Source organism: Hypomesus nipponensis, chromosome 18, assembly GCF_054491055.1.
Source record: "Hypomesus nipponensis isolate SF chromosome 18, ASM5449105v1, whole genome shotgun sequence".
Classification (NCBI taxonomy): Eukaryota; Metazoa; Chordata; class Actinopteri; order Osmeriformes; family Osmeridae; genus Hypomesus; species Hypomesus nipponensis.
In genome coordinates this window covers 1,543,125-1,555,776 of record NC_140378.1, presented here as the reverse complement: position 1 = coordinate 1,555,776, position 12,652 = coordinate 1,543,125, and the positions used below count along the sequence as shown (strand labels likewise).

Here is a 12,652-nt window from a genome sequence, read left to right as displayed (position 1 = left end):
CATTAGAGGATTTAAATGGTCTCAGTTTCATCACTAAAGCAACTATGCTTTAAACCAGGGTTCTCAAAGTTTCCCATTAGTGGTTATATCCACAATACCAACAACAGAACCATATGGAGTTTTAAATAGAACCTTCTTGGATACGAAATAGAAACTACCATCAATTTGCCTTCATTCTGTAATACCAACATAAATGCATGCTCCATGGTATTCCAGTTCACGTAAAATATAAGTAAGACTTACCTGAGCGAGAGAAAAAGATGGAGAGATCCCTTTTGACACAAGCAGAAAAGAACACCAGTCTGTTAGAAGTCCTCAGCTGTGTTAGTGGCCAACAGATATGTGACCAAATATAGATTGGAGGAGAGAGATGGAGTGAGAAAGAAAGATCCACAGAGAATGGTTGTGTGGAAGAGAGGCTTCATGGGACACATTGTGTTTATTAATAACTTCTGAGATAGCATGCACACACCCTTATCATCACTTCCAAAAAAGGATAGTTCAGTTGTTGGGGATAAACAGATGCCACACACACACACACACACACACACCCAGAATGTAGAATACGCACACAATCTATTCACACGCAACCTGAAAACTGACACACACAGTGGCAGGCTGCCATTGAAAAAACACATGCATTCCACTGTTATCACCCCCCTCTTGGTCAACTGTTTTTAGAGTAGAGGAGAGGTGTCTGTCCTTTTCCATCTTTTGTCAGGAGTCAGAACAGTGCCTAAGCAAGGACAGAAGAACTAAGCAAAGCTTTGTAGAGAAGGTTTTTGGAAAAATACAACCCGATATTTCATTATCTAGAATTAGTGAAAAAATATACTTTCAATGGAGCTGTGTAGGTATATAACACTTTATTTGCAAGACAGTGTGTCAGGTACTACTGTGCCCTGAGAGACAGTGTATTGAGCATTACTCTGCTCTAGTACGGACACAAAAAGTGGCATGTATTTATCAGATGGGGGTCAAAACACAGACACACACCTTATTCACTGAATTAAAATCTATTGCCGGTTCACTTCAGGAATGGACATTTGTCAAATACATCGCCATCACCACTGCAAAGTGCTTTAAGAATCACCCTAAGTTCAAAATTACTTAAAAGGAGTCTCCAAAGTTTCCTTAGAGAATTAGGCACACTTTAGAACAGAGCACACGGGGCTTTTAACAGTCTCCCACACACTTTACTCCTCTGATCATGTACTTCTTTCTCAATCTTTTTTGTATTTTCTTGTTTTTCCACAACTATGCACACAGGGGTTGTAAAACAAAGCATAGACAGAAAAAAAGAAATCAATTAAAGTAACATTCAGTCCTGCCATCTTCCATTTTGTACTCTCGGTTTTCTGTAATTTCATAGATACTGGAAAAGGGGGAAAATAGCATTAACAGAAAAAGAAAAGGTAGACAGTGGTCTTAATGACAAGTCTTTCCCCCAAATAAATGTTAAGCAATGATAACTTGGACAGGGATCAGGGTTGGGTGGGGGGGAGTTCTTCACTTGTAAACCTTGCTGTCAGTGGTTGGTTTTGGGGAGACCTTCCCTCGTCTCTCAAACAGACTTCTCTTACCGACGATGTCCACATGCCTCAGGTCCTAGAGAGAGAGAGATTTTAAAATGACCACACATGCAAGTAATGAATATACACATGCACAGAAAAACACACCACTTCAAAATCCACACACACCTCAAGCCCTTAACCCCCACATCACAGACAACCACCCACTCCACACTAAAACATTTATCTGGTAATACAGTTTCTCAGTGCTTTGTACATTTCTCAAATCATTCTTCACATTTGCAAAACAGTAAGTGAATTTCTTAAAACAATTTGTAGAAATTGCAACACACGATTACTTGCAAAAGCCTGTAACTTGCTCAAATCCTTACTATAACAACAACTATATCCTGGTCCACGTTACTCTGATTGTGGCATTTCGTTCTTCTGTAGTGGCTATTAGTTTTTTCTTCTGAAAAGTCCTGCCTTCAACTGCGTTAGCGTGCGCATAGGCTACTTATATTGTGAAACGTTAACAGCATATCAGAGATTATTTCATAGGAATGACCCTGATTAAAATAAAGATTAGTGTCATGACTCTGAATTGTAAACATTAATGTTTCCTCTTTCCTTCCAACCAAAACGATCAAGTTCATGATAATGACAGAGTTACGTGAACTAGTTGTTTGGCTATGTTTAACACGCAATTTATGCATTTGCATACGTAGTCTATGCTACATGCTTTGATGCCCAAATAAATGTCCTGGTGCACGTAACTCTGTCAGGCTATTTCATTGTTTACTTCTGTCGATCAATTTCTTAGCCTATAGCATCCAATCAGCGCTAAAGTATAGTACCTACCCTTTCCGTTCAGAGTTAATGTAATGTCGTTTTCCCTTTGGGGGAGCGTGTTTTTGTATTGGGGGGAGGTGAACAAGTCATCCGATTTGGGGGGAGTTGACTCGTATTCGGGGGGAGCGTTTTCATTTGGGGGATGTACTCATATTTGGGGGTGTGATTTGCACTTCAGGGCCACCGTAGGCCTGACCCAGCCCAAAGACAAGAAGAAGCCCATTGATCACATGTTTACTCCTTTGATTTTTGTCCCTTTTACAGTTGTTCACAATTGCTAAAACACTAAACCCCATTATCTGAATCAAATGTTCAGTGAACTAAACCAATTTGTGAAATCAGACACTCGTTTGGCAAAACAATGAACACATTTTCATTCACTAAACACATTTTGCACTTGTGCTGCAAAATGGTAAACACAGGCGGCAAACAGTAAACAACTACAACACAGTTGTCATCTGTAAAACACAATGAGCCCTATTTTAACAATCTGAAAACACAAGTATCAAAACGCAAAGCGCAAGTAACTTTGTGGGCGGCACTCCGGCGCGGTTGCTATTTTGTCAACGGGATAAATGACTTAGCGCCTGGCGCAAATCTAAAATGGGTTGGTCCAAACTAGCTACATTACTAATGAGTGTGGTTTGGGCGTAACGTGCAATAAACCAATCAGAGCATCATCTCACATTCCTTTTACAGTTTTTCACAATTGTTAGCAAACATTTTGCACAATTTTCACAACCTTAACTTCATGTACCAATTGCTCGAGCCAATTTGGCACTACTTCACACTCCCTTATCTGCATTAGACTATGACTTTCCTTGTTTACACACTGATGTCAATTACACATCCCCTTGTTGTCAAAACACTACACACAATGTTCAGTTGTTGCACACACTTCTCAAGTAAAGTCTCAAAGCATCAACCTACAACACACAAATATTCAAATCTCTAAACACTCAGGTTTGATGAGCAATTTGCGATCCGGACTGCAGCATGAAAAGGGCCTTGAGCCTCTGTTTTGTTTGGTGAACAATGGAGAACTAAGGACATATCAACAACCAGAGAAGGAGAGGAGTAAGAGAGAGAGGAGGAAGAGGAGGACAAGGAAGAGGACAAGGAAGAGGAGGGAGAGGATGACAAGGAGGAGGAAGAGGAGGATGACAAGAAGAAGGAGGAGAAGGAGGAGAAAGAAGAAGGAGAACGGTGATCTCTAATGAGATTTGGGCCACCGTGGTTGACCATGTGCTCAACCATGGTTTGAGCATGAGGGAGGTTGGCCAGAGGGTCCAACCAAATCTCAGCCGCTTCACAGTTGCTGCAATCATTAGAACCTTTAGAATGGAGAACAGGTATGAATTATATTTGCCTTGTGTACTGAAATACTGCATATCAATAGAATACAGTGTGCTCACTGTATTTGTATTTTACAGGACTGAAAGAGAACCACACCGTGGAGGAAGAACATGCACTTTCAAAGCTGAACAGGAGACTGACATTGTGAAAATGGTTTGTGAAAACAACACTATCACACTACAAACCAGAATCCTGGCTGACCATGCCACATTCAGAAACATCCAGACCGTCAGCCTCTCTACACTGGACCGTGTTCTCCGCAGGAATGCCATGCGGATGAAACAAGTGTACAGGGTCCTATTTGACCGGAACACAGACCACATAAAAGAGTTACGGAAAGAGTTTGTGCTTGTAAGTCCCATACATTCAGCACTGACACATGCATGTATTGTAACTGTAATCCAATATTGTTCCTTTTCTACAGTGTACCTCACTGTGTTGACCCATCTGTGTCCATACTATAACTTGCATTATCATGCTGTCTGTTTCAGCGGATCCAGGAGCATGACACAGCTAATGAGCTATATGAATACATATTCATTGATGAGGTTGGATTCAACCTGGTGAAGAGGAGGCGCCGGGGCAGAAATGTCATTGGCCAGCGCTACTGAGGTACCCGCAGAGCGTGGTGGGAACATCACTTTGTGTGCTGCAATGGGTTGAGCAGGCCCATTGACAGTACTGTACTGTTAAAAAAGAAAACCTTTTTTACTGCATATGTGTGCTGTTTTATGTTTGACTATGAAAAAATTAGGACTACACTGAGACATTTTACAAAAGTTACATTTACATGTATTCATTAAGCAGACACTTTTATCCAAAGCGACTTCCAAGAGAGAGCTTTACAAAGTGCATAGGTCACTGATAATAACAACAAGATAGCCCCAAAGCATTGCGGGTAGCCAAAACAAGAAGCACACATTGTGAACAAACAAAAAACACGTGTCAAAGGGAAGAACCATCAGAGCATGTAGTTAAGCAAGTTACAATTAAACAACATGAATCTCTAAGTGCAAGTGTAGCTGTAGAAAAAGCTGCAACAGTAAAAATAAAAATAATATTAACTAAAATAGAATATTTTGCAGCAAATACAACTGTTTAAATCAGTTGCCACTAAGCAACAAGAGCAACAAGACTCTAAGCAAGAGTGCTTGTGATCCTTGAGGAAACTAGCATTGGGTTCAGCAAACCATTCGCAAGTACCGTTGTACTCCCGGAACAAGTGCGTCTTGAGCCTTCTCTTGAAGGTGGAGAGACAGTGTCTCTGATGGAGGTGGGGAGTTGATTCCACCACTGGGGAGCCAGGCAGGAGAAGAGCTTGTGTTGGGACCGGGCGGTCTTGAGCAGTGGGACCACCAGGCGGTTGTCTGAAGAAGACCCGAGGTGGCGGGTGGGGGTGTAAAGCTGCAGGAGAGACTTGATGTAGTCGGGTGCAGTCCCGTTCACTGCTCGGAAGATCAGTACCAGGGTCTTGAATCTGATGCGGGCCGTGATGGGTAGCCAGTGGAGGGAAATGAGGAGCGGAGTAACGTGGGAGCGTCTGGGTAGATTGTAGACCAGGCATGCCGCTGCGTTCTAAATCCTCTAAAGAGGGCGGGTTGCGCATGCTGGGAGACCGGCGAGCAGCGAGTTGCAGTAGTCCAACTTGGAGAGGACAAGTGCTTGGACAAGCAACTGGGTGGAGTGCTCAGACAAGTATTTCCTGATCTTCCGGATGTTGTAGAGGGTGAATCTACACAACCGGATGACCGCAGCAATGTGGGCCGTGAGGGAGAGCTAATCATCCATGGTAACCCCAAGGTTCCTGGCAGAGGATGAAGGGGTCACCGTCGCAGATCCCAGGGTGATTGAGAGGTTGTGAGAGATGGAGGGTTTGGCCGGGATGATGAGAAGTTCTGTTTTGTTACAAATCAATATAACATACATAGAGATTTCTCATGAAAATATTTGTATAATCATTGAAGAAATGTAACACGCCATAAATCAAAACAATGTAACATAGCTTTGCAGAAAGAAGACCCTGACCTCATTAGCAGTGCGCACGGACCAAGCTTGCGCCCTTAAAATAGCATCTGAATAATGCGCCATTGACTTTAGATTACGTTTTTCCTGGTCAGTGGCGGGATTGTTTTTCTGAAACTGCAAAATAGCATCAGGGAACGTTTGCGCCAGAACACGGCTCCTTTTTTCGCTGAACCGCCCCCGGGAGCGCAAAGTAATTTCCTAATTTACCGACGTGCGTCTGTGGAGGGAAAAGTCTGCTTTGCGTTGAGTGAAAACTAGGAATGATACTTGCTTCGTTGAGGTTTTGATAAAGCCGTTATTGTTTTGAGAAACGTGTGTTAACAATTGTAAAAAACTAATATTTTCAAATCAAATCAAATTTACATTATTTGTATAGCCCTTTTCACAAGCAATGTCACAGAGGGCTTCTCATACGCCCATAGAACTGCCCCTCGCCAACCTCAAGCTTCAAAAGGAAGACAAGGAAAAAACTCCCATAAAAACTCACTTGAGGAGAAAAAAAATTTCCTCTAAGAAACCTTGGGATGAGAAATTCAGTGAGGGATCCCCTCCTCCAGAGACGTTGGCGAAGGAGAGGTGCAAAACACAGGCTAAACATAGTCATACATCAGGAAAGTGTCAATGGGTGTTGAAACACCAAAACCCTGTGTTTCAAAATCCAAAATCTTTTTTTTTTATTGCTACAGTAAATGAAATTTACTGTGTAAACATAATGAAATTATTCTTTACATGTAACTACATGCCCTGGATGCTGTGTTCTCCATTTGTAGGCCATATACTGTACAATGAACAAATTGTATGGCCCTGAACTAGCTACATTGCTAACTCTCTTATAAACTACACACCAGCTAGAACACTGCAATCATCAAATGCAGGCCTATTAGAGGTCGCCGGAAGCAGCCATAATAAGATTGGTGATGCGGCCTTTGCCGATGACGCCCCAAAACTATGGAATAAATTACCCATAAATATCAGAGAAGCAAATACGCTAGACATTTTTAAAAGACAGCTTAAAACGTACCTTTTTACCAAAGCATTTAACTATTTTTTATCTCAGAAGGGCCTTACAACTGGTAGTAGTTATATTATTGTTTTAACAGATTTGCTTTGCATTCCTGCAAAGATTGCGGCTTGTGTTTGACTTGCACTATTGCTTATGTGTTACATTTTATCAATTTTTGTTGAGTTATTGTATTTTGTTATTCTGTAGTTTCTATTATTATTATAATTTTACTCCGCAGATAGAGTGCGGCTTGTCTGGGTTGTTATATGTTTGGAAACTGCACGAGGCAGCTCGGATCCAAGACGGATTTGAGAGACCGCAGATAGAGTGCGGCTAGTCTGGTTTGTTATATGTTTTAGATCTATTACTTTTAACACTTGTATTATTGTTTTTGTTAATTTTATGTAAAGCACCTTGAGCTGCAATTCTTGTATGAAATGTGCTATATAAATAAAGTCTTACTTACTTACTGAACATTGTGCTTTCCATTTGTTACAGTAACAGTACTGACTGCTCAATAGATTTTGACTGGTTGCACGTTCATATCACCAAAGAACAAGAGTAAGTTGTGAGTAGTGAGATGCAGAGTACAGTACTGTATAGGGGTACAAGGAGGAGAGCAAAGAGCAAAGCAGAGTAGCAATTTCTGATCAATTTTGAGCTAATAAGCGCAGCTAGTTCTGGCAGGGCAATCAGGCAGCGCGCGTCAGTCAGTCATCGGGGACGTAAGACGTCTTACTCCACCTTCCTTACTCCACTCACTACCACACCCATGTTAGCAGCGCATATCCATTGGGCCACGTCCGATAAGGCGTCTTTAAAAGACGCGCGGATATGCACACACTCACCCCGGTCGTTGTATTATCAGTGCTGCTGCCACCCTCCACCGTCCCCTTCTCCCCCATGCTGTCTGTATGTCTATCCATCAGGGGGATTATATCTCTATTGCTTTCTGCCTCATATATCATGTATGTATGTGTTGCATCGAGGAGGCAGGCAGTGCTTCCCTTTGATCATCCACTCCGCCAAAGTAAATCTACATGTCCATGTCATGTAACAATAAATGCTCAAATCTAATACGTGATTGTCTTGACTGAACTATGATAGAACATTACATTTACATTTACATGTATTCATTTAGCAGACGCTTTTATCCAAAGCGACTTCCAAGAGAGAGCTTTACAAAAGAGCATAGGTCACTGATCATAACAACGAGATAGTCCCAAACATTGCAAGCAGCCAAAACATGAAGCATACATTGTGAAAAAGCTAAACAAGTGCCAAAAGGGAAGACCCATAAGAGCATGTAGTTATACAAGTTACAAATAAAACAACATGAACCACAAAAGTGCAGGACTGTACCTGTAAAAGAACAATCAACAGTAAAATATTACACAGCAAGTACAAGACTTAACTTCGTTATATCTAACCTACAATAGCAACAAGTGGGGCCACTCAGATATTTGTGAAAGTTAGTTTGTGACATTTGGGGTATTTTAGAAAGCAGGGTTAACATTATGCTGAGTTCTAACCCAACTCTGGGTTGACTGATTGAGCTGTCAAACTCAAGAGTTGATGGTTTCAGAACCGGTGGTAGAACTTAGTTTAGTCAACTTTGAGTCTGATTAACTCTGAGTAAAACTTGCACCTGAGGATATAAAAAGCCCTTATCAATGGAACACAGATAACACTATTCGTCATGGCAACAGGATAAAAAGACTTGAAAACTTTCTCCCCAGAGAAACTGTAAATATTAATGACTGCTTATGTCAAGTATGAACAGCTATTTAATATTTAAAAAGCAATAGCAGTAGAAAAAGAACGTGAATTGGCCATGGCAGAAAATTGTTACAGAGTCAATACATAATTTTGGGGAAAAAACAAGGTTTTTATCTTGTATTCCACGTATTCAATATTTGTATGTCCATGCACAAGTGCAACCCTAAAGGCATCAAACGTACTTGGTAGCAACTGAAGATTAAATAAAAACATATGCTTTAAACCGGTAAGATATAATTGCAATACAAGCAATTATGATGTTATTGAGATTCATTAAACAGCATTCAGCAGCTCCATTTTCTGAGCAAAAATACAGCCAGTATTTAATTTTGTCCATTTGAAAGCAAATTATTTTGTATACATACAACTCTCAAAATGTGTGCTAACTGAACATATGATAATAAGAAATCCAATCGTGGTCTGATCTCCCTCTCCCAATGAAGTATTTGTGCTTCAAAATCAAAGTCGCCATGTCTAACACATTCAGGTGTCAGGTTTCAGTTTAAGAGAAAGGACAAACTCAGGGTCAATGAAATCTGCAAGTAAACAGGTTAGCTTCACAGAGTATGTTTCCGTAGCAAATGACTCAGAGAAATGCTGAACTGGCTCTTTGACAGTGTAAACCCAGAGTTTCAAAACAAAAACTTTTTCACAAAAAAAGCTTTCTGGAACATTTGTTGAAAACATTTGTTGAAAATGTTTGGTTAGCACACACTCTTTCCCTGTTCTATTGCACAAGCATGTTGAAATGTAAATGTAAATCCCCATTGTCATAAACTTATTATTTCCAATTGCACTATTATCTGAACACACAATATATAAAATCCACTCAGACACGTTTATTAAATGCACAACATACCTATCACACAATAAAAATATTAGTTTAGTTAGTTTGAATTGTTGGTCTGAGAGTGTGATTCCCAGTAGGAATCAAATCATTCTGATTTCTTTTAAATAGTGGTGGGCATAGATTATTTTTTTTAAATCTAGATTAATCTCACTGTAATCTTGGCGTTAATCTATCTAGATTAACCCCTATGGAATCCTAAATTTGCCTGAAAACGCCTTAACAGCATACCCAAAGTAAATTGAAAGCTGTTCTTGAACCATTTGGAATACATGCATGTAAATGGTCTCTTTTGAAAGCTGACACTGAAGTTATTTCCCTTGTTGTCAGGACCCCTGTCAGTCCTACTAGTGTTGAGTAATATAAGCTTGAACACAAGGAAAGTGAAAGTTTCTATTTCCGCCTAGATTTTGTATTGAAAACAGAGGCCTGAAGGTGGCCTAGAGGTGGTAGGTATTAGCTGGAGGACAGAATTGGACCACAGCTTGACGCCTTACCCAATTCAAATCAAAAGTCAAACATAATACCACAATATATTCATATTTGTCACGTTTTTATAAGAGTACATCCAGGCGTTTTCTAAAAGGGCCTTTTGGAGACTCCAGAATGACCCTTGTAACCAAGGTCAAATTCTTAGGATAAAAAGGTATAATTGTTATCTCTAATGAAAGATGGTACTTAGAACTATCATATATAATAGCTAAATCCCTCATTAGTATTACTGAAACACAAAAACTGAAGCATGAACAAATTGGAGTGCTTTATCTGATTCCCAGGATCGGCGCACAAAGAACACTGATTCTGACAACCATAATGCGCAATCAACTTTTATTTTGAAGGCTCCACAACACCTAGCAAATGGGGTATTGCCATTTGCTGCTAGCGCTAAGCTACAAGGATGACAAGCTCATTTCAGAGCCAGTCGAAGCCAGTTAGAAAAAACTGGTTTGGTGATAAAGATGACTATTGATTAACCCATAGCCAATAAATCAACAAAAACACACATTTTCAAGTATATCCTCAATATCTTTATCAAAAATGAACATAGAAACTTCAAACTATGGATTAATCAATAATCAACTTTATCACCAAACCAAAGCTTGTACAGCTTGGCCAAATTGTAGTAGAAGAATGTGAAACAGGTCTGAAGTTTCTACGTTCATTTCAAACATAATCAATAATCAACTTTATCACCAAACCAAAGCTTGGACAACTTGGTCTGCTAGTATTAGACTTTATCACCAAACCAAAGCTTGACAACTTGGTCTGCTAGTATTAGAAGAATGTTTCTTCTAATACTAGCAGACCAAGTTGTCCAAGCTTTGGTTTGGTGATAAAGATGATTATTGATTAACCCATAGCCAATAAATCAACAAAAACACACATTTTCAAGTATATCCTCAATATCTTTATCAGAAAGAAACATAGAAACTTCAAACTTGTTGCACATTCTTCTAATACTAGCAGGCCAAGTTGTCCAAGCTTTGGTTTGGTGATAAAGTTGATTATTGATTAACCCATAGCCAATAAATCAACAAAAACACACATTTTCCAGTATTTCATCAATATCTTTGTCAAAAATGATCATAGAACCTTCAGACCTGTTTTGCATTCTTCTACTACTATTTGGCCAAGTTGTCCAAGCTTTGGTTTGGTGATAAAGTTGATTATTGATTAACCAATATTTCAGTATTTCCTCAAAATATAAGTTTGAAGTTTCTATGTTCATTTTTGACAAAGATATTGATGAAATACAGACATATTGGTGTTTTTATTAGCTATGAATTAATGAATAACTTTATCACCAAACCAAAGCTTGGACAACTTGGTGTGCTAGTAGTAGAAGAATGTGAAACAGGTTTGAAGTTTCTATGTTCATTTTTGACAAAGATATTGAGGAAATACTGAAATATTTATGTTTTTATTAACTTATTGGCTATGGATTAATCAATAATCAACTTTATCACCAAACCAAAGCTTGGACAACTTGTTCAGATAGTAGTAGTAGAATCCGCAACAAGTTAGAAGTTTTTATGTTCATTTTTTACAAAGATATTGAGGAAATACTGAAATATTTATGTTTTTATTGATTTATTGGCAATGGGTTAATCAATAATTAACTTTATCACCAAACCAAAGGTTGGACAACTTGGTCCGATAGTATTAGAAGAATGTGAAACAGGTCTGAAGTTTCTGTGGTCATTTTTGACAAAGATATTGATAAAAATAGCATGTTCAGGGGGGTATTCCAGGTAGCGGGTTTAGTGAAAACTTTGAGTTGGTTAACCCTGAAAAGAGGCATACTCCAGAAAGAGAGGTAAAAAAAAAACATTTGGTCAGTGTCCATGGTAACTTACTCTGTGAACCTAACCTGCTCGCTAGCAAGTTTTCTATGACAAACTCCGCGTTTTTACCTATCCCCTCCCACTTTCTGGGCCTGATAGCGTTGGCAGACATGGATAGGATATCCTACTGTTATGGGATATTTTAAGGATATCCCATAACGACTTTCAAGTTTCCAGAGATTCCTGAGATATCCGAATTCCAAATGATTCAAACCATAATACTCCACTCCCTCCCTCAAAAGCCACTCCCAAAAAACACATGAACTAGTAGAATTACTAGTGTGAGATCATGAACTAGACTAGCCTGACTACAGAACTGGTGGGAGACTAGTGTAGTTAGTCCATGAAAGAGAAAGAGCTTTTGAGAGAGCAGCATTAGTTTTTTCATGAATTACCCCATGTCGCATTCACATGTAAGAACACACAACAATGAGCGCATGGTATGGCACTCGGACAGTGAGCGTCACATCACCCATCACTGTGTATTCAGGCCATAGGTTTAAAAAGGTGTTTCTCAACAACTGTCAAGTCAAAGATGAGTCTTAAACTTTACTTTGGGTTTTTAAAGAAAATGCAAGGGAAACACAGAAAGGGGAGTTGACAATTTCACTTTGAAGCAACAGAACGTCATACACGCGACACAGCAACGGAATACACGAGCGACAGAGGCTAACAGGCAGAGCCCGTCTATGCAGAGCCTGTCCACTGAGTAGCATGTACCTGCAGAGTAGTGATGGGAAGTTCGGATCATTTTACTGATTCAGTTCTTTGAATCTCATTCAGCAAAATTAACAAATCTTTTTTCGAGTCATTCGTACATTTCAACGGGGGGGGGGGGGGGTGTATGATTTGAAGTGGTAATTTATTATCGCACTAGCATTTAATTATCACGGAAAACAATTACGCTGCACTGAACTAAGTGAAGTACAAAAAA

The 12,652-nt window shown here is 39.6% G+C and overlaps 1 protein-coding gene across 2 annotated transcripts in view; it reads right to left on the bottom strand.

The window, feature by feature from the left end:
* Nucleotides 1–851: 851 nt before the first annotated feature.
* The window catches only part of lad1 (ladinin), a 34,763-nt gene continuing 22,962 nt past the window's right edge, over nt 852–12,652 (bottom strand). For both annotated transcript variants that reach the window (XM_084680489.1, XM_084680490.1), the window contains exon 12: nt 852–1,608. In XM_084680489.1, the coding sequence (XP_084536615.1) occupies nt 1,510–1,608 (99 nt within the window). In that variant the 3' untranslated portion in view covers nt 852–1,509. The remainder of the gene's footprint in view (nt 1,609–12,652) is intronic.